The sequence below is a fragment of the Sceloporus occidentalis genome, unplaced genomic scaffold (genome assembly GCF_023333645.1).
Source record: "Sceloporus occidentalis isolate IW3139 unplaced genomic scaffold, rSceOcc1.0.p SCAF_10, whole genome shotgun sequence".
NCBI classification, from domain to species: Eukaryota; Metazoa; Chordata; class Lepidosauria; order Squamata; family Phrynosomatidae; genus Sceloporus; species Sceloporus occidentalis.
The window spans coordinates 37,282,501-37,308,346 of NW_028316990.1; the positions used below are offsets into that span (position 1 = coordinate 37,282,501).

At 44.8% G+C, this 25,846-nt stretch overlaps 1 protein-coding gene and 1 long non-coding RNA gene across 3 annotated transcripts in view; one reads left to right on the forward strand and one right to left on the reverse strand.

The window, feature by feature from the left end:
* The window catches only part of LOC149306493 (uncharacterized), a 33,937-nt gene extending 12,932 nt beyond the window's left edge, over positions 1–21,005 (reverse strand). Inside the window, exon 1 of the long non-coding RNA XR_016282467.1 lies at positions 20,954–21,005. This is a non-coding gene — a long non-coding RNA (uncharacterized LOC149306493). The remainder of the gene's footprint in view (positions 1–20,953) is intronic.
* A 124-nt stretch (positions 21,006–21,129) lies between these two features.
* On the forward strand, positions 21,130–25,466 carry LOC149306494 (AN1-type zinc finger protein 2A-like). 2 transcript variants are annotated; one of them, XM_089540564.1, is made up of 7 exons: positions 21,130–21,210; positions 21,873–21,959; positions 22,189–22,283; positions 23,049–23,180; positions 23,515–23,666; positions 24,659–24,727; positions 25,310–25,466. In XM_089540564.1, the coding sequence occupies exons 2-7, from the start codon at positions 21,905–21,907 to the stop codon at positions 25,326–25,328; spliced, it is 522 nt and encodes a 173-aa protein (XP_089396690.1). In that variant the 5' UTR covers positions 21,130–21,210; positions 21,873–21,904; the 3' UTR covers positions 25,329–25,466. The 2 variants fall into 2 exon arrangements, with proteins under 2 accessions (XP_089396690.1, XP_089396691.1); XM_089540565.1 differs by lacking the exons at positions 24,659–24,727; positions 25,310–25,466 and adding an exon at positions 24,528–24,647.
* Positions 25,467–25,846: the final 380 nt, after the last annotated feature.

Consider the following 25,846-nt stretch of genomic DNA (forward strand, 5'->3'; position numbering starts at 1 on the left):
TTTTCTCTACTTCTTTACACTGTTTATTAGGGAGGTCTCTTAAGATGCACCTTGGATCTGGATCCGCACTGCAGAAATAATCCAGTTTGAGACCACTTTAACTGTCCTGCCTTAATGTTATGGAACTGTAGTGCAGTGAGACACTTTGCCTTCTCTGGTGCCAAGACAAACTACAGCTCCCAGAATCCCCTAGCATGGAGCCATGGCAGTGGCAAGTGTTATCAAACTGGGTTATTTCTCCAGTGTGGATGCAGCTGTCTACTTGGAAGCAAATCCTTAGGGTCCAGCTTTGGTCCAAAACACACATTGCAGAAATAATCCACTTTGAGACCGCTTTAACTGCCCTGGGTCAATGCTAGGGAATCCTGGGAACTGTAGTTTGGTGGGACATGAGTCAGAGAGCAATGGAGCTGCGACAATCACATGCTTTTCCTGGACTCCCCACATTTCTTGCCTTGCAAGCAGTCAATGAAGCATCCAGAAATGAAGAGTTGCAACACTAAACTCTCATAAAGCTTACTAGCCAACTTGGAAATCTGGCATTGGAGAGCGTAGGAGGAGATTTTGGAATACAAGGCCCAGAGTGCCTTTGCTGGAGGGGGGATTCTGGGAGCTGCAGTCCAAAATAAATGAAATGAGGGGAACTTTCCCCATTCCCTGAGAAGGAGACTAGGCAGGATGATGATCAAGGCATCTTGCAGCAGCAGCAGCACCTCTGAGACTATCTGAGAGGAAGAAGTTGGGAGCATGAAGTCATACAAAGGGATCTTGTATTAGCTTTGCTCATGCAAAGGGATCTTGTAGCTCCTTTGAGATTACCTAAAAGAAAGAAGTCAGGAAGATGAGGCTCATGGGAAGGGATCTTGCAGCTCCTTTGGGACAATCTGAAAGGAAGAAGTTGGGAGCAGGAGATATGCAAAGGGATCTTGTAGCTCTTTTCAGACTATATGAAAGAGGTTGGGAGCATGACCTGATGGAAAGGGATCTTCTATTAGCTTTGCTGAAGCAAAGGGATCTTGTAGCTCCTTTGAAACTACCTGAAAGAAAGAAGTTGGGAAAATGAGGCTCATGCAGAGGGATCTTGCAGCATCTTTTGAGACTTTTGGAGAGGGAAGCGAATAGGAAAAACTCTCCTTTTCCTCTCTTCTATTTCCCCCTTTCCTACTTTGTTGCGGTGCTTTATTCCAAAGAGCAAGGGGAAGCAATAAGGGAGGTGGATATCTGATAAACAATAAAGGCCCAAACTTGCTTCTTCGCTGGGAGGATGTGTTTCGTGATGAATTCAACCTGCGCCTTGTTGCTCTCTGGCGGCAGTTTGGACACTTTCCTGCCAAGAAGAAGAAAGAGGGAAAAGGCAGCCCTTGTCCTCCTCAATTTTGCAAACTTTCCTCCAGCTGGAGATGAGGGAAAGTGGGGAGAGTTTCTCACAACAGGCACCAGAGGCTGGATCTGCACTGCAGGAATAATCCGGTTCAATACCGCTTTAACTGCCATGGCTCCATGCTATAGAACCCTGTGCCTTTGTTGTGGCACCAGAGGTATGCTACAGCTGCCGGAATCCTATAGCATGAGAGCCTTTAGGACTGAAGGGCGGGTATAAATAGCATCAATATGTATGTATGTATGTATGTATGTATGTATGTGTGGCTCTCTCTGTGTGTGTATACAAACATATATACACACAAACTCACATATATAGAATAGAATTCTATTGGAACAGTTGGAAGAGACCACAAGAGGCGTCTAGTCCAAGCCCCTTCTTCCGCCAAGTAGGAAGACGCAACCCAAGCCCTCTTCCCTGCGACAGATGGCCATCCAGGCTCTGCTTAAAGGCCTCCAAAGGAGGAGACTCCATTGCACTCTGAAGGAGTGGGTTCCACTGACAAACAACGCTTACTGTCAGGAAGTTCCTCCTAATGTTGAGATGGAGTCTCTTGTATTCCTTGTTGCATTGTCTCCTACTCTCTGGAGCAGCAGAAAACAAGTCTGCTCCATCCTCAATGTGACACCCCTTCAAAGACTTAAACAGGGCTATCATATCACTTCTTAACCTGCTCTTCTCCAGGCTAAACAGACCCAGCTCCCTAAGTCTCTCCTCATAGGGCTTCATGGTTTCTAGACCCTTCAATATTCCATGGATTTGATGGGCCAACCCTAATCAGGACTAATAGTAAGAGTCAGGCTTATCTTGAAAGATCCACATGGGATGAGCTCAAAGTCTTGTCCAGTCTAGCCTTCTGTTCATTGCGAAGGGCTTGATGGTTTCTAGACCCTTCACCATTCCATAGATTTGATGAGTCAACCCTCATCAGGACTAAGAGTCAGGCCTATCTTGAAAGACCTGCATGAGTTGAGCTCAAAGTCTTGTCTAGTCTAATTTTCTGTTCATTGCATAGGTCTTGATGGTTTCCAGACCTTTCATCATTCCATGAATTTGATGGCTCAACCCTCATAAGGACTAACAATAAGAGTCAGGCCTATCTTGAAAGACTAACATAGGATGAGCTCAGACCTTTCACCATTCCATGGATTTGATGAGTCAACCCTCATATGGACTAAGAGCCAGGCCTATCTTGAAAGATGCACATGAGATGAGCTCAAAGTCCTGTCTAGTCTGAGCCTTCTGTTCATCGCATAGGGCTTAATGATTTCCAGACCCTTCACCATTCCATGGATTTGATGGGTCAACCCTCACCAGGACTAAAAGTAAGAGTCAGGCCTATCTTGAAAGACCCGCATGGGATGAGCTCAAAGTCTTGCCTAGTCTAGCCTTCTGTTCATCGCATATGGATTGATGGTTTCCGCGTCTATCTCAAAAGACTAACATGGGATGAGCTCAAAGTCTTGCCTAGTCTAGCCTTCTGTTCATCGCATATGGATTGATGGTTTCCGCGTCTATCTCAAAAGACTAACATGGGATGAGCTCAAAGTCTTGCCTAGTCTAGCCTTCTGTTCATCGCATAGGGCTTGATGGTTTCCAGATCTAGTCTTGAAAGACTAACATGGGATGAGCTCAAAGTCTTGCCTAGTCTAGCCTTCTGTTCATCGCATAGGGCTTGATGGTTTCCAGATCTAGTCTTGAAAGACTAACATGGGATGAGCTCAAAGTCTTGCCTAGTCTAGCCTTCTGTTCATCGCATAGGGCTTGATGGTTTCCAGATCTAGTCTTGAAAGACTAACATGGGATGAGCTCAAAGTCTTGCCTAGTCTAGCCTTCTGTTCATCGCATAGGGCTTGATGGTTTCCAGATCTAGTCTTGAAAGACTAACATGGGATGAGCTCAAAGTCTTGCCTAGTCTAGCCTTCTGTTCATCGCATAGGGCTTGATGGTTTCCAGATCTAGTCTTGAAAGACTAACATGGGATGAGCTCAAAGTCTTGCCTAGTCTAGCCTTCTGTTCATCGCATAGGGCTTGATGGTTTCCAGATCCTTTGCCATTTCAGTCGCCCTCCACCTTGCCAACCTTTGGTTTGGTAAGTTTAATATATGAACATTTCCGCTGTCCTGAGCCAAGGCCGAAGCCTTAGGAAAGCTGACTTGCCCTAGGCAGGGGTCCCTGGTCCATGCCGCCCTCCTTGTTGCGTGTCCATAACCTGGAACAAGAAAGGGTTAAGAGCTCTGCGTTGTTGGCCTTAATTCTAATCCTCGCCAGGGTCGCCCGCTCACGTTGTTCGGATCTGTTCGGAGGAAGGCGTTTTAACTATTATCTGCTTCTAGGTTGACCATCTGCTGTTGTAGAAAATTCAAAACCCTGGAGATCTACTTATATCCACATCGTAAACGAGGAAAGATGTTTTAATTAAGGGAAATCAGGTTAACTTAGCTCTAATTTACAAGCCGCCTGCCTAATGAATTGTCGGCGCGGCTCGCTCTTTGTAGAAAGTAAATCTCAGGATCTTTTTTCCCTCTGCAGTTCAGACACTAATTAAGTAACCAAGATTTTCCCTCCTCTTCTTCTTCTCTTTTTTAGTAGCAACCCCAATTCCTTTTTTTCCCTCCCCCCTTTAATAGTTTTTTTTTTTTTACCTAAAGCCAAGCTGGTCATTGCTTATACAAATTGCCAATTAAATTTGATTGATATAATGAAATTGGATTTCCCTCCCCCTTTTCCTATTCACTTACCTTTGTATTGCCTTTCTGGTCTGAAAAACACCCCCCACTGCACACCATATACTCCCCCCTAAAATAAATGTTTTCATTCCTGGAAAACTAGATAGATAGATAGATAGATAGATAGATAGATAGATAGATATTTCTTTTTAACAGAACAAAGTAGGTTTATGTAGTTTAAAAACTTTGGCAAGTAACTTCTTGTGCTGGACCAAAAGATGCAAAGGATTTATATATATATATATATATGTCTTTAAAAGGGAAGGAAGAGGGATCAAAAATCACATTTTGAAGGGCTATTTTGTGTTTTGTTTTGTTTTGAATGAAAAGAGGGGAGGATATATCTTGTTTTGAAGTTGGAAGGGGAAAAAAGAGAGAGAGATCTAAAGGAACCGTTCTGAAGAGACATTTAACAGTTTCCAAAATCTATATCGCCGCTTAATTAAATATGTTATCCTGTTTATAGGATCTGTGGCTAATTATTTAGAGTCATTTAATCTACCCAATTTGCACGTTAATTAAACAGCCCTGAGTTGGGAGAAAGGGCCAGAGAGTGGCGCAGAGACTTGGAAGGGGAGGCAGTGCCGACTAGAGGCTGCCTTGGGCCCTGCAGCATCCTCTGCAGCACTCTTTGCAAAGTTTCCCCATCCCTTATTGTTTTGAAAATTAGGGGGTATAAGCTGCCTTATTATGATAGTCCTCTTTAACTGGAGATCAGGGTTCGATTTCTAGCTCAGCCATGAAACCCATTGGGTGACCTAGTCACACTCTCTCAGCCTCAGGAGAAAGCAATGCCCAACCTTCTCCAAACAAGAAAACCTAATAAAACTAAGGCCAACAAAGAGCTCCTAACCTTTTCCAGTTCCAAGTGACAGACACGAAACAAAAGATGGATGGATCAGGGGACCCCAAACCAGGGACCTCTCAGGGGTCAAAGGGCAAAGAGGAAAGAAGATGCACCAAAAATTGGGGAGGGAAGCAAGGCCTTAGGTTCACCTTAAGTCGGAAAGGACTTGGAGACACACAAACATCAACAAGCTACTAATGTTAGCAGCCATAAAAAGGCTAGATACATCAGTTTGGTCCAATATAATGATGCTTCCTTTAAGTATATACATATAGAAAGGGAGAGAGCAGTGAGGACTAGAACCATGATATCTCCAAGAAATGCTCATAAATCAGAGGTATCAGTATCACAGGCCTAAGAAACAGGTACTAAGGATCCTTGGCATCTCTAGGTTAAAGGATCAGAGTGCAAGGAATAGTGAAAGACCCTTTTTCTATCTGCCCAGGACCTTGGAAAGTGGCTATCACCGAACGCAGGCATCACTGTATTAGAAGAGGTCATCCTTTGGATTGGTGACTGTTGTTGTTGTGTGTCTTTGAGTCATTTCCAACTCATGGTGACCTTATCACAAGGTTTTCTTGCAAGATTTGTTCAGAGAGGGGGGTTTGCCCTTGCCTTCCTCTGGGACTGAGAGAGTGGGACTTGCCCAAAGTCACCCAAGTGGTTTTCCACGGCCGAGCAGGACCTCGAACCCTGGTCTGCAAAGTCCACCGCAGAACCCACTATGCCACACTGGTTCTCCTTTTGGTCCGAACTAGATGCGAACTGGGCTGCCAAAGCGAAGGTCCCCCCAGAAAAAACACTGAAGCTCAGATGGGTCCCTTTGACGGCGGCAGAAGCAGGGCCTGGCGGTGGGTGGTGCGCCTCTCCTCGCCCCCCTTTCGCCCTGCGCCCTCCCGCCTCCCTTTGTTGTCTTTTATTCCAGGGAACATGTTTGGTCATTTAAGAAGGAATTTAATTTTGACAAACCTGTCCACCCCCGGCCTGATTAACTGTTAAATTATAAAGCCTCTCTGCTCTCCATGGCTTCTTAATTGTTTTCCCTCCCAGCCACCCACTCCCTGCCATCCCCCGGCCAGCCCTCTCCCTTTCTTCCCTTTCTTCTCCACCTTCCCCCCTTTCACTCCCATCTGTCTCCCTTTTTTGTCCTCCCCAATCTCACTCTATTGACACTTCTCCTTCGCCTCCCCCATTGCCCTCGTTCGCTGCCCCCCTTCCATCGCCTTCTGGCCCATTAGCCCATCGGCACGAGCCGCCGGGCCACAAAAGGCCTGCAATCTGATAAGGCTGATGCTTTATTGAATTCCCCCCAGCTTGTACATTGTTCAGGCCCAGATTATTATTTCTTTCTACCCCCGGCGGCTGGTCCTCCCTCTGCCCCCTTTTTCTTCCCTTCTGGGGTAAGGGAGGGCTTGTCATATGGGCCAGGCCTTTCTCCGCCATGAAACCAAAGAGCGAGACTTTCCATTCCCTTGTTTTTGGTTTGATTAGGTTTTAATTTCAGCAGCAATGAACAACTAAGCTAACGAGCAATGAACAACTAAGCTAATCCTCCTCCGCTGACTTGAAGGAGGCCATAGAAGTCTAAAACAGATGGCAAAAACTAAGTCACACTCTCTCAGCCTCAGTGGAAGGCAATGACAAACTTTCTCTGAACAAATCTTGCCAAGGAAACCCCAGGATAGATTTGCTGTAGAGTCGCCATAAGTTGGAAACGGCTTGAAGGCGCACAACACCAAGAAGAACGACAAAATCTGCCCATGATAGACTCACCTTAGAGTCACCATAAGTTGGAAATGGCTTGAAGGCACACGACAATGCTAACAAATTCTTCCAAGAAAACCCTGTGTTAGGTTCGCTTTAGGATTGCCGTAAGTCGGAAATGACCTGAAGGCACACAACAGCAAGAAGAAAAATGCATTCTGCCAAGAAAACTCTGTGACAGCTTCACCTTAGAGTTTCCATAACTGAGAAATAACTTGAAGGCACATGACAATAGCAACAACAACTTTTGCCAAGAAAACCCCGTGTAAGGTTCACCTCAGTAGAAACTTGAAGGCACACAACAACAACCACAAAGTGAAGCTTAGGGATCCGGATTCAGAGGTCAAGGATATCATAACCCCCTCACATCCCCAATGGCCAAGATGGATGGGGGACTCTGGGAGCTGTGGGCCAAAAAAGGGAGTTAGTATTCCAACCACAGAGGCCCAGACATAGAACAATGAGGACCAGAACATTAGTATTTCAGAGAATATTGCATAGAGAAAGAGTACCAGTGTTGCAAGAAGTAGACAGAGATGATAAAAAAGTGAAGGCAGGTGAAAGGTAACGTCATCCTTGGATGCATTTTTGAAGAAGCAGCTGAGTGGTCTGGTTCACAATGTTTTTGTTGATTTATGCAAGGCTTCCATGATCTGGTTGTTTCATGTCTCTTACACGTATTGTTCATTTTGGATAAAAACTTGCCTTATTTTGGTGTAGGAACCCATGCGGTGTAGTAGTTTGGGCACTGGACTATGACTCTGGAGACCCAGGTTCGATTCCCATTTCGGCCATGCTCTCTCAGTCTCAGGGGAAGGCAATGGCAAACCTCCTCTGAACAAATATCTCCAAGGACCCCCTACGATAGGGTCAGCTTAGGGTTGCCATAAGTCGGAAATGACTTGAAGGCACACAACAGCAACAACAACAGCAACAACAAGGAACCTATCCCTATCCCCAGGGTTTGGATCTCCACTCAGTTGCTGAAACCCAATGGGTGACCTTGGGCATGTCACGCTCTCAGAGGAAGACCATAGCAAATCTGAAGATTTGTCACTGAGCATCGGTGTAGTATAATGGTTTGAATGTTGGACAAAGACTGTAGGAGGCCAGGGTTTGAATCCACACTCGGCCAAGTCACACTTTCTTAGTGGAAGGAGCCTCAGAGGAAGGTAAAGGCAGACCCTCTCTGAATGAAACTTGCCAAGAAAACCCTTGGAGAGGGTCACCGTTTGTCAGAATTAACCCGAAAGCACAGAGTAACAAAGGAAATTATCATGGCTGCAAACAATGACATGGGCATAGGAACCAGAAATGCCTGCGAGAGGAGCATGCTATTTAAAAGGACTGTACAGTACTGGAACAAAATAAAATGGATCTCTCTGCATATTATGGGGTATAAATAGAAGGGAATGATTCCTCAGTTTTTGCATATGATCATGTTCCCCCCCTCGATACCAGATTGGGCCAAAAGGAGTTTGCAGAACCTGCTTCCGCTCCTTATCTCTTGACTCCCTTGCCCCTTTGCCGAAATCTAAAATTACGTCCTCAGATCTGAGGAGTAAATAAGAAAGTAAGAAAAGAAGAAAAAGAAAGAATGAGATTTAATTCTGCTTATCACAATTGGGGAGCATCTCTTGAATTCTAAATTGGGGTCCGATAAAAAAAAAAAGAATGAAGTAGAAAGTAGAAAAAGGGGGGAGTCGGTTGGGGAAAGGAGGGAGGCAAGCTGAGCCTGTGGTTCCAAAGCCCCGTCAAGGAGAAATCACAGAGCTTTTAAAGAAGGGATTAAGGAAAGTGGTCACTTTTGACTCAGTGGGAAAAAATCTTTCCCTGACAGTAATGAAAGCTTGGATGATATAAGTATCTTCTGGTTCACAATAGCAATTAATATGGTAATATTCCCCCATTAAAGATGCTAACGCGGGAGATGGAAGTGGCAACATGGATAAAACATTTAATGGAGGGAGGCGAAGAAAAGGGGGGAACGAGAGAGAGAGAGAGAAAGAGGCGGGATGCATTCCTATAAGACATCAGGTAACAAAGTCAAAAGAAAGAAGAGGCAAGAAGGGTTGTGCGTGCGTATGTGTGTGTATATGTGTGTGAATGAGAGAGATAGGACACCCCTCCTCTCTGCTCTGTTCTTTAAAATGATATTCTGGAGGCCTCTTCTAGGAGAGACTGTGCTTTCCTCAAGGACAGAAGATGGTACGGTGCTCCGCACATCCACAGCGCATCTTTCTTTCCTCCCTTTTGCTCTCCGTCTTTCCCCCTTTCCCCGAGTCACAGGTTACACCAGGAGCAGCTAAACATTCCCATCTCTGTGCAATACATTTTGGATTTTATTCCAGATATTTAAAAAATGTCCTTTGATGTGCTGCACCAATGGAGAGCATTGATGGAGCTGTCCAAGGCGGAGAAGCTATTTTGAGGGCAGAATTCGGCACCATGGATAGCTCCGCCAAAGCTATCCAGAGGCTCAGCACTTCACACAGCAGCTTCTTGAATAATGCCCAGCATGGATTCACTACTTCTCTGACATGGAAACCATCATCCTTCTATTGCTACAACTGAGATTGCATGCTCCTTGGGGCAGGCACCTACCATTTTGTTTTTATTTATTGGGGCCTGACTCCTATTAATTAGTCTCAATTAGAATAGAACAGCATCTTTACTATGGTCATAGACCAGCACAGTCTCAACCAGAGTTGTTGTTGTGTGCCTTAAAGTCATGTCCAACTTACGGCAACCCTAAGGCGAACCTATTATGGGGTTTTCTTGGCATGTTTCTTCAGAGAGGGTTGCCATTGCCATCCTTTGAGGCTGAGAGAGTGTGACAAACCCAGGGTCACCCAGTGGGTTTCATGATTCGAACCCTGGTCTCCAGAATCATAGCCCAACACTCAAAACTATGCACCATGTGGACTCTCACCCCATTGGATCCTTTTTTGCAACGTGAGTAAACGTATAGGTACCTTTAATTGATTCAACGACTCTAGTCATGAGTAACTCTAAGATCCAGGCCATATTTTGTCACTGCTTTGCTGTATTTTTTTTTCAATTTATATTTAAAACAGCTGCTCTGTTGTGTTTTTTTCCTTCTCCTTTTCAAAACAACAACAAATCAAAGCGGGTTGCATCAATTAAAACAATCAAATCACAACAACAACAGACAGAAATCGTAACAAGGACAGGCAGGGATCATAAGAAAATTAACACGGCAATCTAAAGCAACAGCAATACTACATCATCACAGCAGAAGATCTCAAATTACAGGATCATGGCAAAAGCAATAGTATGGATGACCTCAAAGGTCCCCTTGAAAAGTCAGGAAAACACCCCTAAAGATAAAGCCTCCCTGAACACATCCATTTAGGCCGTATCTGTACTGCAGAATTAATGCAGTTTGATGCCACTTGCTATGGATTTCTGGCATTTGTAGTTTTGTGAGCTGTTTAGCCTTCTCTGTCAGAGAGCTCTGGTGCCACAACAAACTACAAATCCCAAGATTCGATAGAGCCACAACAAGTTAAAGTGGCGTCAAACTACATAATTCTGCAGTGTAGCAGCAACCCCTGTCTGATTTCAGAAGCTAAGTATTGCTTGAGAACTATCATGGCATAGTGGCTTGAATGTCCAGTTAGGACCCCAGGAGATCAGAGTTCAAATCCCCACTCAGTCACGGAAACCCACCTGGTTTTAGACAAAGGCAACGTCATCCCCTCCTTTGAATAAACCTTGCCAAGGAAACCCTTGTTTTTAAAAAGGCTGCGTGGTAGTGTTGGTTTCAGCACTGGACTCAGGTTGCAGGATTCAAACACTGGTCACCAAAGCCCTAAGTCCAGCACTCAACCCTCAATGGCTCCCTTCCCAAAGTCTACAGCAACCTTTATTTTCCAAATACTGTGACCATCATGGGTCGGCGGTATTCTGGTTTTAGTGCTGCATAGACACAGAGGCCTTGCTCTTTGTCTCTGGTCCAAAACACACCGCAGAAACAAACCAGTTTGAGACTGCTTTAACTGCCCTGGCTCAGTACTAGGGAATCCTACGAATGGTAGTTTACTGTGGCACCAGAATCCTCTGATAGAGAAGGCATTGAGCCAGGGCAGTTAAAGTGGCCTCAAACTGGACTATTTCTGCAGTGTGTTTTGGACCTCTGTCTTCCTCCATCCCTGTGCGTTTCTGTGTTTGAAAGAAATCAGCTGCACCGCCGGGATCTCAAGGACTTCCTGGACAACAGTTCGATTTTCATTAGCCCAGCGTTGTGTTTCTTTTGCTTGCTGGGCTGCCATTAAATATTTATATTTAATTTTCCGAGGCGAGAGGGGGCACGCCGTCTGCAGACCGAAGCTCTCCCCAGTCGGAGCTGCTGTTAAACATCCTTCTTCCCCTTGCCCCCTGGCGTTTGCCCCCGGAGGCGTCCACCATGCCATGGGGCAGCCCCATCTGAATTGGCCTTGCAGCTCACCCCTTTGCCTCCTGCTCACCTAAGCTTCCCCCGGCTCATAATTTCTGGATATTAAATGCAGTTATCGGGGGAGAGCTTGGCGAATTAAAGCCAGAGCTTTCCCTGGCCCCCCGCTTTCCCAACCTTTGCCCTTTCGACTCCTTCTTCCCGGAGAGGAAGGGGTGACCAGGCCGCTTAATTCATTCACATTTGTGTAGCGTTCTGAAATACTACAAGAGGGCAAAGTGTTATTATTGTTTCTGAACCCAACCTCTTGTGAGCGGCATCGGTGGGCGAGTTCGCTCAGGTGTGCCGACGGGCGGCCTTCTGCCCAAATGTGCATTTTATTGATAAAAATAATAAAATCATTCGGCAGTAATTAAAGTCTCAAGAGGGAGATGGCGGGTTAAGCCTACAGGCAATTGGATAACCTGTAATGGCGAAGTTGGCTCTTGTTAGATTTCTATCAAGGCTTCCTAACATCTTTGGCACTGGGCCTTCCTTCTATAGACCCCAAGGAAAAGACAAGAGATGCTCCTTCCAATCTTACATGTACCTCTATGGCAGATTGGTCACATCCCTAGAGCACAAAGGTCTGTTGCTGTGATGGTTGTTATTGTTGTTGTGTGCCTTCAAGTCATATCCAACTTATGGAAAAGACAAGAGAAGCCCCTTCCAATCTTACATGCACCTAAACATGCATAAGCTATGGCAGGATGGGTACATCCCTAGAGCCCAGAGGGCTGTTGTTGTGGTCATCATTGTCATGTGCCTTCAAGTCGTTTCTGACTTATGACGACCCTAAGGCAACCCTATGATTGGATTTTCATGGCCAGTTTCTTCATTACTATCCTCTGAGGTTGAGAGAGTGAAACTTGCCCAAGGTCACCCACTGCGTTTCAATGGTAAAATGGGATTTGAACCCTGGTCTCGAGTCCTAGTCTGATGCTCAAAAGGCTACACATCTTCCAGAGGGCTACATTGATAGATTTGTGGCTCCTCTAGAGTTTTGCAGGGCAGCGGCCTTGGCAAGATTTGTTCAACCAGCTTGGTCAAGAGCCAGGAATTTCTGGTCGCCGAAGTCCAAAACACCTGGAGAACCAAAGTTTGGGATCTCTTGGCCTAAAGGCTGACATGATGATACTACATTCAGGTGTTGGTTGTGCAATTGAAACCAGTGGATGCTCAATGGCTGATATGCAACAGGCAGCGATGCACATTGGGAACACTCCTTGATGGGTATCTGGCTGGGAAGAGTTAGAGCACTGATGCTTCATGACCAGGAATCTAACCTAGGAAGGTTATGCTCCATGAACATTAACGTTCCTGAAGACACCACTTGTCTCTTGACTGTCTTCCCTCTCCGTCTTCCTGGTTAAGAACAAGGCCTCAAAAATCCGCTAGCATTAACCAAGTGTAAATTCCCCCCACCTCCCCATTATCAACACCTCTGTGGAGAAGACGCATGGTTTCAGTTCTAGTCCCGGAGCCATGGATCAATTAAAGTTGTCAATGTGTTGGTGCCCCCCTTTTTCAAAGATCCCACTGAGAATTTCTGGGGTCTGCAGACGGCTTCATGCGCTTAGATCTGCCTCCGGAAACGCGTGCATTTTTAAAATGCTTAATTGCATAATTGCTGTTGAATTTCTAAGTAGCTTTCTCCAAAAGGCGTTCTTGGGCATTTTCTTGAAGCGCAGGCCCCAGCGGAAGCCTTCGCTTGTGCACAAAACTAGGGAGGATTCAAGCTCTTGAGAAGGTCTGAAAAGAAATTCAGACATGAGCACAAGAATCTGGAAAGGATCTGTGATACCTGCCTCCAGTGACATTGCAGGCGCTGTCCAATATGTGAACCTCATTATCTCCCTTGTTGCAACAGCTCCATGTTTCTGCACAGGAGCTTTTCAAGGGCTTTCCTCTGAGGCTGAGAGAGAGTGACCTGCCCAAGGTCACCCAGTGGGTTTCCATGGCCAAGCAGGGATATGACCCCCGATATCTCAAAGCCTTGTGCGAATCAGTGCTGTGTAGTCGTTTGAGTGTTGGACTTTGACTCTGGAGACCAGGGTTTGATTCCAAGCTCAGCCATGAAACCCAAGTTGGGTTTTTTGGGCAAGTCACACTCTCTGTCTCAGGGGAAGGCCATGGCAAACCTCCTCTGAACAAATCTTGCCAAGAAAACCCCATCGTAGGGTCACCATAAGTCAGAAGCGACTGGAAAGCACAAGAACAACAAATCTTGAAGCCTTAGTCCAACACTCAAAGTACTACAGTACATTGGCTCTCTTTTGGGGTGTGTGTAAAATAGGCATGCACCACACCAGCATCTTGGCTGACCCCTTTAAAGTTTAGACTAAAAGCTGGAGCGGATCCACCATTCCCCTTTCCCCTCTGTGGAAGCCATAGCTTGCTATGAGTTGGATGTCTGAGTCCATGGCTGTATCCGCATTGCAGAAATACTCCAGTTTGACACTATTTTAACTGCCCTGACTCAATGCTATGGGATTCTGGACATTGCAGTTCTGTGAGATATGTTAGAGAGCTCTGGTGTGACAACAGACTACAGCTCTCATAGCACTGAGCCATGGCAGTTAAAGTGGTGTCAAACTGGATTATGTCTGCACTGCAGATGCAGCCCCAGTGAAACAACTGTGAAGTATCTGCGATCCAAGCAATCCCTCTTTCTCTCTCTCTTTCTCTCCCACACAAAAGGCCTAGGGCACCTACTACCCAGATTCCATTTACTACGTCCTGATATTTATTATAGCAGAGCCCTGGAGCAAAATTGTTTTACAACTCTGAGCATTAAATATAATTTGTCTGCATTCCAGTCGGCCCGAGCCATTATGAATTTTTTATCTGACGCCGGCTCTTCAAATTATCGGCCATCAAGCCAAAGTTTACTGTTGTTGCTAAAATATCAATTTGGCAAGGAGGGCTCGCGCGATACCCTTCCTATACGGCGGCTGCGTAATTTACAAATGTACACTTTACGACTGGAAGCAGGCAGGCGACTAAACAGGAGACATCTTTCGCCAATGGAAAGACCTGGAAGGCTGGGCTGCCCCCTGACGGCAAAAGCTTAACCCTACTTCTGATGGCCAAACTGGGACCCAGCTGGGATGAATTGTGTGGGATGCCACTTATGAATGGTTTGGAGGGGCATAGAGAAATATGATGCATTGTGGGGTTTGCTAATGGGATTCAAGGCAGGCATGGTGTGATAATTTGTGTGCTGAACTAGAAGTCTAGGAGACCAGGGTTTGATTTCCTGCTCAGCCATGGAAACCCACTGGGTGATCTTGGGCAAGCCACTCTCTCTCAGCTTCAGAGGAAGACAAAGGTCTGAATAAACCTTGCAAGAAAGGCCTAGGAAAGAGAGAAGGTAGTAGAGGTTTGAATATTGGAATGAGGACACCAGGAGACCAGGGTTCAAATCCCTATGAGACAGAATGAGAGTAAGGGTGGTATACTGGTTTCAGTGTTGCATTACGACTCTAGAGATCAAGGTTCATTTCCCTGGTCAGCTATGGAGTCAAAAAACCAACTTTTCCAAGCTAAGAAAGGAAAGTGCATGGAAAGCGCATGAAAAGGAGGAAAGTGCACAGAAAGTTTCCCACCCTGTGCTCTGTTCCCAGGCTCCCAGTTATTCCCAAGCTTTTCCAGATGCAGTTGCAATTCTATTACCTGCTTTTAGAACTGTGTGGCATTCTGGGTCATCCCCCCACCTATTTTAATTATTTTACAAAATGCCTGAATACAGGCGTGCATGAAAATGCAAGGCTTTTGTTGCAAATATTACCATTTTGAAATTGAAGTCCTTAAGACGAAGTGGGGAAGAGCTTCATGGTGATAATGCTAATGCGTTATAATAATCGATGGCGGATAATTAAACACAGGCCACCTGCAGATTAAGAATCATTCTCATGGGCTCAGAACTCTCTCTCTCTCTCTCTCTCTCTCTCTCTCTCTCTCTCTCTCTCCAAAGTGAACCAAGAAGACTTTATGGATCTGCTGGGATCTGCAATGAAAGGATGACACCTCGTGGTAAAATCCTCAAAGTGCAACAGCGATCTTCCTCCAAGGTGCTTTTATCATCTGTGAAGCTTTATAATCTGTGAGGTTTGCCATTGACTTCCCTTGAGGCTGAGAGAATGTGGCTTGCCCAAAGTCACCCAATGGGTTTCACAAGCAATAGAAGTATAGTGTCTAAATCAAGGGAAGTCATAGTGCCATCTATTCTGCTTTGGTCAGGTCTCACCTGGAATAATACTGTATCCAGTTTTGGGCTCCACAGTTGAAATAAGATGTTGAGAAACTGGAGCCATGTGTCCACAGGAGGGTCAGCAAAATGGTGAAGGGCCTGGAAACCATGAAGCCCCATGAGGAAAGACTTAGGGAGCTGTGGATGTTTAGCCTGGAGAAGAGAAGGTTAAGAGGTGATATGATAGTCCTATTTAAGTATTTGAAGAGATGTCAGATTGAGGATGGAGCAAGCTTGTTTTCTGCTACTCCAGAGACCTGGACTTGGAGCAATAGGTTCAAGAGATTCCACCTCAACATTAGGAAGAACTTCATTATGGTAAGAGCTGTTTGATGGTGGAAGATGCTGCCTTGGAGGTGGTAGAGTCCCCTTCTTTGAAGGTCTTTAAGCAGAGGCTGGATGGCCATCTGTCAGGGATGCTTTGATTGAGAGTTCCTGCATGGCAGAACTGGGTTGGGATGGATGGCCCTTGGGGTCCCTTCCAACTCTATGATTCTATGATTCTCCCTAGAAGCCAAGAAAGCCAAACTGAGGCTGTTGTAGTTTGGACATATCATGAGAGGATGTGACTCAATAGCAAAGATGATGATGATGCCTGGCAAGATAGAAGGCAGTAGGAAAAGAGAAGGATCACATTATAGGCAGACAGACTCCATCCAGGGACTTCTAGGTGCCCTGAGTTTGCAAGAACTGTGGATAACAGGGTAACTTGTTGGAAAGGTCTCTCATTCATAGGGTTGCCCTAAGTCAAAGCTGACATTACAGCATTTAGCAGCACCTCCTTGCTACCTTGTTGGACTGCAACTCCTATCATCCTTGCCACCGGTGATGCTGGCTGGGGCTGCTAGAAGTTGGCATCCCGCCATTTCCTTGCCTCGGCTTGAAAGTCTTCAAAGTTATCTCCTTGTCTCTGCAGTTGCATGATGAATGCTCTTTCCTTGTCCAGCTGCTGTCCCTGAAAAACTGTCTCCAAATGCATGTGCCTCGAGAAGCAGAGAGGGAAAAAGAGAAGAAAAGCCATTTTCCAAATAATGAATCTTAAGAAGGCCATTAAAGCTGTAGACCTCCTCTTCATTATTTCTCTTTAAGGTTATTTATTAAGCCAGAATTGCTCCGCTCATATTTCTCCTTTATTTGCAATCTTCCCCTGGGCTAAAGTGTTATATATTTATCTTTCAGGTTAGCATTCTTTTTATGGTGTTCCTCGAGTTATATACTGCCCTTAATTTTATTAGCCGGTGCTGTATATTAAATTATGCTAAACAAAAATAGCATAAAACAAAATTGCAGCCGTGGAAAAGAGAGATTACCTCCTTTTCCAACCAAATGGGGGTCTGTGATTTTCTAATATTTGGGGATTATGCAGAGTTGTTTGACACATCAAGACCACTTTGACCTTTGGGGAGTTGTGGAGACAGCCACAATCCAATCCACACATCAGAAACAATCCAGTTTGAGGCCACTTTAACTGTCCCGGCTCAGTCTAGGGAATCCGACAGAGATGGCTTAACTGTCTCACAAAATGACAGTTCCCAGAATTCCATAGAATTGAAACAGGGCAATTAAAGCAGCCTCAATCTGGATTATTTCTACAGTGCAGATGCAGGCCAGCTCTCAGGGATATTCAAAGTACTGTATTTGAGACTGCAAAGCAAAAGCTATTTAAAAACAGCAATGCAATTTTAGCTCATATTAGGCTAGACTACTACGACTCTGGAGACTAGGGTTTGAATCCCCACTGACCTTAGGCAAGCATATATAATATACGTACAGTATATATAATATATGTGTAGTGTAGTGGTCTGAACAGATCTTGCCAAAGAAACCCCAGGACAGCGTTGCCTTAGGGTTACTACAAGCCAGAAGTGATTTGAAGGCACACAATAATAACAACAACAACAACAAGGAACCTATCCCTATTCCCAGGGTTTGGCTCTCCACTCAGCTATGGAAACTGATTGGGTGACTTTGGGCAGGTCACACTCTCTCGGTCTCCTCTGAGCCAATCTAGCCAAGAAAAGCCCATGATAGGTTTGCCTTAGGGTCGCCATAAGTCGGAAATCCCTTGAAGGCACCCAACAACAACAACCTTCCCCATCTTCCAACTATTTGGAAATACACTCATCCCACCACATTTGCGGCTTTGATATTTGCAGATTTGATTATTCACAGATTTGATTATTATGTTCTCTGTAGGAATAGCTAGGTCCTCCAGTGAAACTCTATGGTCAACTTGAACTAAAAGTTGCACTGAAAGACCTAGAGATTCCCAGAGAGAATAGTCTACTAGGTATTTGTAGTTCCTCCAGCGCAGTTCTATGGTCAGTGTCTGTCAGATATTGACCACAGAGTTGGACTGGAGGACCTAGAGATTTCTAGAGAGTTGTCCTCTGAGATAAAAACATGGTGTTTTTGTTATTTGACGGGGATCTTGTGCCCCTAACCCTAGTGAATATGGAGGGACAAGTGTATATGGGTGGCCCTTGTAGTCCCTTCCAACTCTCCTATGATTCTATGTGATTTCCATCTCCAGGCGCAGAGGCCTTCATCTGGTTGTTTGCTCCAGGTCAACGTCTCTCCTCTGAAATGCAAGCTGGCTGCCGCTAATTAAATTCTGCTTTTGGAGCCCTCCTTCCTCCTCCTTTCCTCCTTTCCTAAATCCCCACTAAATCATCTCTAACGCTTCCCATGCCTTGGCCGCTAAGCTGGCTGGCCTGTAATCCTTCACCTCGTGGTGTGATCCTTTCCTGAACGGAGTCAGGCCTGGAGCTTTACTCTGGGATCTCAGGAGCCCAACCTGTCAGTCCAAGGAGGAGAATGAGAGAGAGAGCGGGAGCGTGCGCATGTGTGCATGTGTCTAAAAATACCGCTTAAGACCTTAGCTAATTTCTAATCCTCATTTTCCGTTAAGATGCCTGCCTTTGCCAGATGGGCCGCACTTCCCCTGCTTGGATTTGCAGTCTTCCGTAAGAGCCGCAAATCCTTAGCACGACCGTTGCCTTTTGTTATCGGTATATATGGGCTCCTCCTCTATCAAACCGCACAGACCGTGATCCCCGGTCTTAGCCTCCGTAACAACATAAGCCAAATAACTGTGCAGCGCTCCACCTTCTTGCATCTCCGCTTTGGCTTCTTAGGGAGGACTAATTTAGGATAGACAAGATCTAAACCGGACGGATGCACCAGTCCAGGGTTGGCAGATTGGATCCGAGAAAGAATCATAGCATCACAGAATCGTAGAGTTGGAAGAGACCCCAAGGGCAATCCAGTCCAACCCCATTCTGCCATGCAGGAACTCACCATCAAAGCATCCCTGACAGATGGCCATCTAGACTCTGTTTGAAAACCTCCAAAGGAGACTCCACCATCCTCCAAGTCAATTTATTCTACTGTTGAACAGCTCTTACCGTGTTGGACTAGGACTCTGGGGAGCAGGGTTCGATTCCTGCTTGACCACGAAACCCACTGGGTGACTTTGGGCAAGCCACATTTTCTCAGCCTCAGAAGAAGGCAATGGCAAGCCTCCTCTGAACCAATCTTGCCAAGAAAACCCCACAATATTGTTGCCTGAGGGTCGCCATAAGTCATTTCATTTCCATTACAGCAAATTGCCAGCATAACCATAAGAAAAAATACATTGATATTGGGCAAGTTATACTTTCTCAGCCTCCGGGGAAGGAGACGGCAAACCTCTTCTGAACCATTTCTGCCAAGAAAGCCCCAAGAAAGGGTTGCCATAGGGTTGCCATAAGTCAGAAATGACTTGAAGGCACACAACACATGCGCAGACAAATACGACTGCATTCATTTATTTGGGTTACTCTGTTCTAGGACATGCCCTAAAGGAGAACGTCTGGCGACACGGACGGAACAGTCTGCGGCGGCCTAAATAAAAGTGTATTTTGGGATCGGGAGACCCTTGTTGTTTCCTAATCCAGGCCATGTTTACACTTCAAGAAAGAGGAGGGACTAGGTACACAAATGAAGAGCTGGGATCCCTGTGCAAGGGCCATTGATGGAAGCTTGTTTGTCCAATGTGGAGGCATGAGTCAGACTCCTGTGAGCATGAGGTCAGGCAGGGAGAGAGACTCACATGATCCCCACATCTTGCGTTTGCGTTTTCACTCCGCAGCACATCGGCTTTGGTCACCGTCTCTGGGAAACAACCGAGGCCTTCTCAGCCCTTATTGCAGAGCCTGGGAAGGTTGCTTTTGTGGGATCGCAACTAGTGCAGCGGTTTGAGCATTGCCACTACACTGAGCATGACTCTGGAGACCAGGGTTTGGATCCTTTTTCAGCCTCAGAGGATGGCAAATTGGCAATGGCAAAGAAGAAACTTCCTAAGAAATCCCCACAATAGGGTCGCCGTAAGTGAGAAAGAACTGGAAGGCATGCAGAAATAATAACAACAACAACTGGTGTAGTGGTTTGAGTGTTGGACTATGACTCCAGGGATCCAGGGTTCGAATCTCAGCTCAGCCATTAAACCCACTGGATGGCCTTGGACAAGTCACACTCTCTCAGCCTCAGAGGATGGCAATGGCAAACTCCCTCTGGAGAAACCTCCAAAAAAAAAAACCCATGATAGGGTTGCCCTAAGTCAGAAAGAACACAAGGAAGGTACACAACAACAACAACAACAACAACAGGTGTAGTGGTTTGAGCACTGGACTATGGCAATGGCAAACCCCCTTTGAAGAAACTTGCCAAGGAAACCCCACGATAGGTTAGCTTTAGGGTGGCCACAAGGGAAACTACTTGAAAGCAACAACAACAACAACAACTAGCGTAGTGGTTTGAGCACTGGACTATGACTCCGGAGACCAGGGTTCGAATCCCAGCCCAGCCATAGAAATGCACTGGATGGCCATAAGTAAATCACACGCTCATATATTTTCGGAGAGCCAGCCTGGCGTAGTGGTTTGAGCGTTGGGACTAAGACGCTGGTGGATCAGGGTTCGAATCCCAGCTCAGACATGGAAACCCATTGGGTGACACTGTCTCAGCCTCAGGGGAAGGCCATGAGGGCAAACCTCCTCTGAGGAGACCAATCTGGCGCTTTTGCGTGCCTTCAAGTCGTGTCCCACTGACGACAACCCTAAGGCGACCCTATAATGAGGCTTTCTCAGCAAGGTTTGTTCAGAGGAGGTTTGCCATGGCCTTCCCCTGAGGCGGCTGAGAGAGTGTGACTTCTTGCCCAGGGCCTTTACACAACCAGCCAGGATTCGAACCCTTGCCAGAGACAAGGCCTTCTTCCTCTGAATTTCCATTCTTCTCAATTGTAGTTTATTGTGGAACCAGGGCTCTTTGACAGAGAAGGCTCAATAGCTCACAGTCCATAGCATTGAGCCAGGGCAGTTAAAGCGGTCTCAAACTGGATTATCTCTGCAGTGTGTTTTGGATTGGACCATAGTCTCATGCTCAAACCACTGCACCACACTGCCTTCGCAAAATTCCCTACAAACCCTCATTGAGTTCAACAGGCCTTGGGCCTAAAGGCTCTAAGAGAAAAACCCTGACTCACGCTTAGTCTCCTTTTCCCCGCCATCCAAGAGGCTGCTGGAGTGACATAGCAGAACCGGCGTCAGGCACTATAAGACGGGGGCGCTCCGGATTGGTCAGGCGTTGGGGTGACGTCACGGCAGGCGCCGCCGGATTGGCTGCGGAACCAGGAAGTGGAAAGATGACTCAGCAGAATGGCGGCCCAAGAGTGCATAAAAAGCCCTGAGTGAGCCAGCAGCAAGGAGTTCATTCAAAGGGAGTAACGCGTTACATTGGCTGGTAAGCAAGTTATAAAATGTAACGGATAATATTAATTGCAGTTTGGGGTTTTAATATTTGGAGAGTCTTTCTTTTTCTCCTCTTCTGCCTCGTTCCTTTATTTTATTCTTTGCTGCCAACAGAGAATATTATTTTTATAGATATCTTTATTTATATTATATTATATTGTATTATATAGATATATAATATTATATTTTTATATTATTTTTATAGAGATTTTTGGGAAGTGTGTTGATCAATAAAGACTCCTGTGTGGACCTTTAAAGGCTGACATGTTTTGTAATTTCAAATTTCCATAATATGTATATAATATGTATATAATATGTATATAATATGTATATAATATGTATATAATATGTATATAATATGTATATAATATGTATATAATATGTATATAATATGTATATAATATGTATATAATATGTATTATACTAAATAAAGTACTTTATTTAGTATAAAACATATACTCAATACTCACATATAAAAATCAGACGTAACAAAACATATAACGCATCGCATATCCTTAAAATCGATGTAATTTCAAATTTCTGAGTTTGGAAAAGCCTGGCTCCCTTCATGAAATCGTGACTGAAAGTTGGTGGAAAAGCCTCAAAAGTTAATTGTTTTTTAAATTATAATTGTAATTTATTTATTTATTTCAGGTGCGAAGAAGCCTTAGCGATAATAAAGAAGAATGGAGTTCCCCAATCTGGGCGAACACTGCTCTGAGAAGACCTGCAAACAGTTGGGTGAGACGCTAGAGACGCACAGAGCGCTTGAAGATCCCTTTTCATTTAACAGTAAAAGAATAATGTTTTAAGAGGCCCGCCATCGTGGTTTGTGTTTTTAAAATACTCTCGTCCCTCCATATTTGCAGATTTGATTATTCACGGATTTGATTAATACGTTCTCTCTAGGAATCTCCAGTTTCCTCCAATGCAACTCCAATCTCTAAATGTTCATTCTTCTCCTTTGCAGACTTTCTGCCCCTGAAATGCGATGCGTGCGAGGAGGTCTTCTGCAAAGACCACGTTGCGTACAACCAGCACAAGTGTTCCTCTGCGTACAAAAAGGTAGGTTTGGTAGTTAAAATCCTCTAGATCTGGGAGAGGGAAGGCTAACAAGGGAGAAAAAGTGGACTTAGAATGAGTAGGATGGTTTCAGTGGAGAAGGCCAATGTTTTATGCGAACCTGGGATGATGAAATGTACCTTGGATCTTCAAAATAAAACCTAGTCTCTTGTTTTGTTTTGGTTTTGTGCCTTGGAAGTTATTTCTGGCTTAAGGCAACCCTAAGGTGAACCCATCACAGGGTTTTCCTGGCAAGGTTTGTTCAGAGGAGATTTGCAATGCCCTTCCTTCGAGGCTGAGAGAGTTACCCACTGAGTTTCCTTGGCCAAATGGGGATTTGAAACCTGGTTTCCCAGAGTCTTAGTCCAACAGTCAAACCACTATCCCATGTTGGCTTTGGCGTCTTATGTATATTACTATTTACTTCTTATTAACTTCCCTGTATGGATTGAGGAGGGTCACAACAATAGATTAAAATGCAACAATAGATTGAGCACAACACCAATTGAAAAACAAATAGCATCAGTTAAAAGAGCACATGAAACCAATGCATATTAAAATCAGTCAATACATTAAATGTCTCAGCAGAGTTTAAGAGTGTGGCTAAAGGTGTGAGCTGGTATATTTTTCTATTTATGCTGCTCCTTGGCTGTGATTTTGATCACTCTCCTGGCTTCCTTGGCCCAGAATATGCATCTGTTGCCTAGTCTCTTGACAGACATCTTGCGAATTCTCCTTCCTAAGTTAAAATCTAGGCACTCTTTTTAGGATGTGCAGGTTCCGATCTGTCCTCTTTGCAACACTCCCATCCCAGTCAGAAAGGGGGAGACGCCAGACGCGGTTGTCGGTGCCCATATGGACCGAGATTGCAAACCTGATTCTGCCCAACAGAAACAAAAGGTAAGGAGCATCTCTCAAACTTCTTCACTGTATGTGAGTGGTTGCTCTTATTAATTGCTGTCCAGGTCCCTCTATCATCAACTGCTCAAGACTTGCAGACTTAAGGCAGCCATGGATTCCTTGATTGAATCCATCTATCTGGAACACAGCCTTCTTCTTTGGGGGGCTCACACAAGTTCCCTAGCTTCCTACACTTGCCTATACCTGAACTGCATGTTTCTCTGCATCTGTTTAACCTCTTCTAGTCGTTGTTGTTGTTAACTGCCCTTGAGTCATCCCCAACCCGTGGCAACCCTGTCTATCTCCTAACTTGATGTTTTTGGGGAATGTTTAGATCTTCACAAACAAGTGCTTCAACCCAGGCTGCAAAAAGAGAGAGATGATGAAGCTGGTTTGTGACCAGTGTCACCAGAACTTCTGCCTCAAGCATAGGCACCCTCTGGACCACGCCTGCCCAGGGCAAAGCCGTGCCATTTCCAAAGCAGGGTAAGGATATGGACTTGGGGAGCTGATAGTCCTTCGCTGGTTGAAGCAGATGTCTGCTGAAAACATTCAGGGTCATGTTGGGGAGACTTTCTAAAGCAAACCTGTGAAGATTACCAAGTACAAGTTTTGGCCTTGACTGAGTGTGGCCCATGTTGCCTCTCCCAGGGACTGTCCCTCACAACATTGTCATTGTAGTCTCACCAAAGCCCATACCTTGTGGTATCACAAAGAGCTTATCCTATTGGCCCCAAAATCTTAGGGCCTGGGATATGTCCTGGTGTAACCCATATGAATTATCTGTTCAGCCAGTGGGTGGGAAAATGTCTACTAAGGGATTGATTTTATCAGTAAGTCAAGAAAGAAAGGGAGCTGGAGAGGAGCTGCACTTGCCAGGGATAAGGACTGGGCTGCTTTCCCCTTGAATATGTGTATGAATGCATGGTCCATGGAGATTCACATCCCTGCTATAGAGTGATGTAAACCAAAAGATGCAGTCCTCTGCCTTAAGCAATATACAATAAAGTATTTTATTTTGGAGTAAGGGATGATTCATGGTTGGGAAGGATCAATGTGGCAGTGACATGATCTGAGATTATGTGCCAACCTAACTAGTAGCTGAGTGGTATTCAAGGGATCTTGTAGCACCATTGAATCTCAAAGGTGCTACAAGATCCCTTTGCATACTGATATTGCTGACTAGTATGGCTATGTCTTTGAATTCTAACAACATAGTTGAGCAGTGTGGATTTGAACAGTGAAGACCTTTGCCATTTCTACTGGGCTTCTGCAGATCGATCAATCCCCAAAAAGCATGTAGATGATAGTTGCTTTCTTGTAATACAGTGCAACCTTTCCCCTCAGGCAAAGGACTCTTTGCTCCATACAGTGAAGCTTCAAGAGTAGTTGAAGGGGAGAAATACTGTACAAAATGTGGGAACACAACACAGTTGGCTGGAGGACTTGGGATGCTGAATGTGGCTGTTTCTTTGCAGATACGCTGCTTTAATGAGATCGCTGGAATCCCAGACAATGTCTCTGAATTATCAGCTTCTGAAAAACAGGTGAGTGCTGGTGTCACACTTGTCTGATGGCTGTGATCTCGAGCTTTGTGTCCTTTATGCAACAAGTCACACAATTCCCTTGTAACAGCAACAGGTTAAAAACTATTAAACCCTAAACCACATCGGTCCAGTTCATTTGAAAGGCTGTATTATTTCTTACAAACATGTCCATGTTTTGAGATTTCTGGGGAGACCCTTGTCTCTGTCCTTCCACTCCCAAATGTACATCTGCAGCAGCATAATAACATCCGTGGCTCAGTGCTGTGGAATTGTGGGATTTGTATTTTTGTGAGGTATTTAGCCTTCTCTATCAGAGAGCTCTGGTGCCGCAACAAATTGCAAATCCCACAATTCCATAACATTGAGCCGTGGAAGTTAAAGTGGTGTCAAACTGGATTGTTTCTGCAGTGCGGATGTAGAGTAAAACCTTCTCCAATGCTCCAAGCTGTATTGTGAATGTTCCTACATCGACAAATAAATAAACATAAATAAATAAACAAACATAGACAGCTCACTTAGAAAGGCTCTGTGTCTCCTTAATAGTCAAACCCTGTATCTATTTGTACTGCTTTTCTGTTTCAGGTCCCAAGCGAAATGCTGACGTCTTACAACCAGAATCTAAAACTACCTCATCCTGTTGATTGCTGTCGAAATCCAGTTCTTAAAACCTCTATGCTTTTTCTGTACAACTTTTGTATATGCATTTTCTTCTCAATAAACGTGTCTTTTTGCAATATTAGTTGTTTGGTGCTTTAATTAACAGGATGCGAGTGACCAACTTGTCTAACCTTGTATAAAGTCAAGGGTTGCAAGGGAAGGAAGACTGTGATTGTAGTTGTTGCTGTTGCGATAAGCTTTCAAGCTGACTTTTGGCTTATGTTTTCTGTATGTTAGCCGTCTTGGGTCCCACTTTAGGATAAAAATAAAATTAATAACAAAATTAATAATAATAATAATTGGGGAAGTGAACATGTGGACACCTTGTTTTAAGCATTTTATTCACCAACTAAAATGAATCATTTTATAACCCATATATTATAGATTCAAAAAAGGGATATATTTTGAGTTTTTGTTTTTCCCCTTCTGGGCTTTTACATATAATTTGTTTAAAATGCAAAA

Excerpts from the sequence above, each read along its gene's own strand:
- LOC149306494 (XM_089540564.1), top strand. The coding sequence starts at position 21,905 with ATGGAGTTCCCCAATCTGGGCGAACACTGCTCTGAGAAGACCTGCAAA. Across the intron at positions 21,960-22,188 it reads GAAGACCTGCAAACAGTTGG|ACTTTCTGCCCCTGAAATGC; the intron begins GTGAGACGCTAG and ends TCTCCTTTGCAG. Across the intron at positions 23,667-24,658 it reads CGTGCCATTTCCAAAGCAGG|ATACGCTGCTTTAATGAGAT; the intron begins GTAAGGATATGG and ends GTTTCTTTGCAG.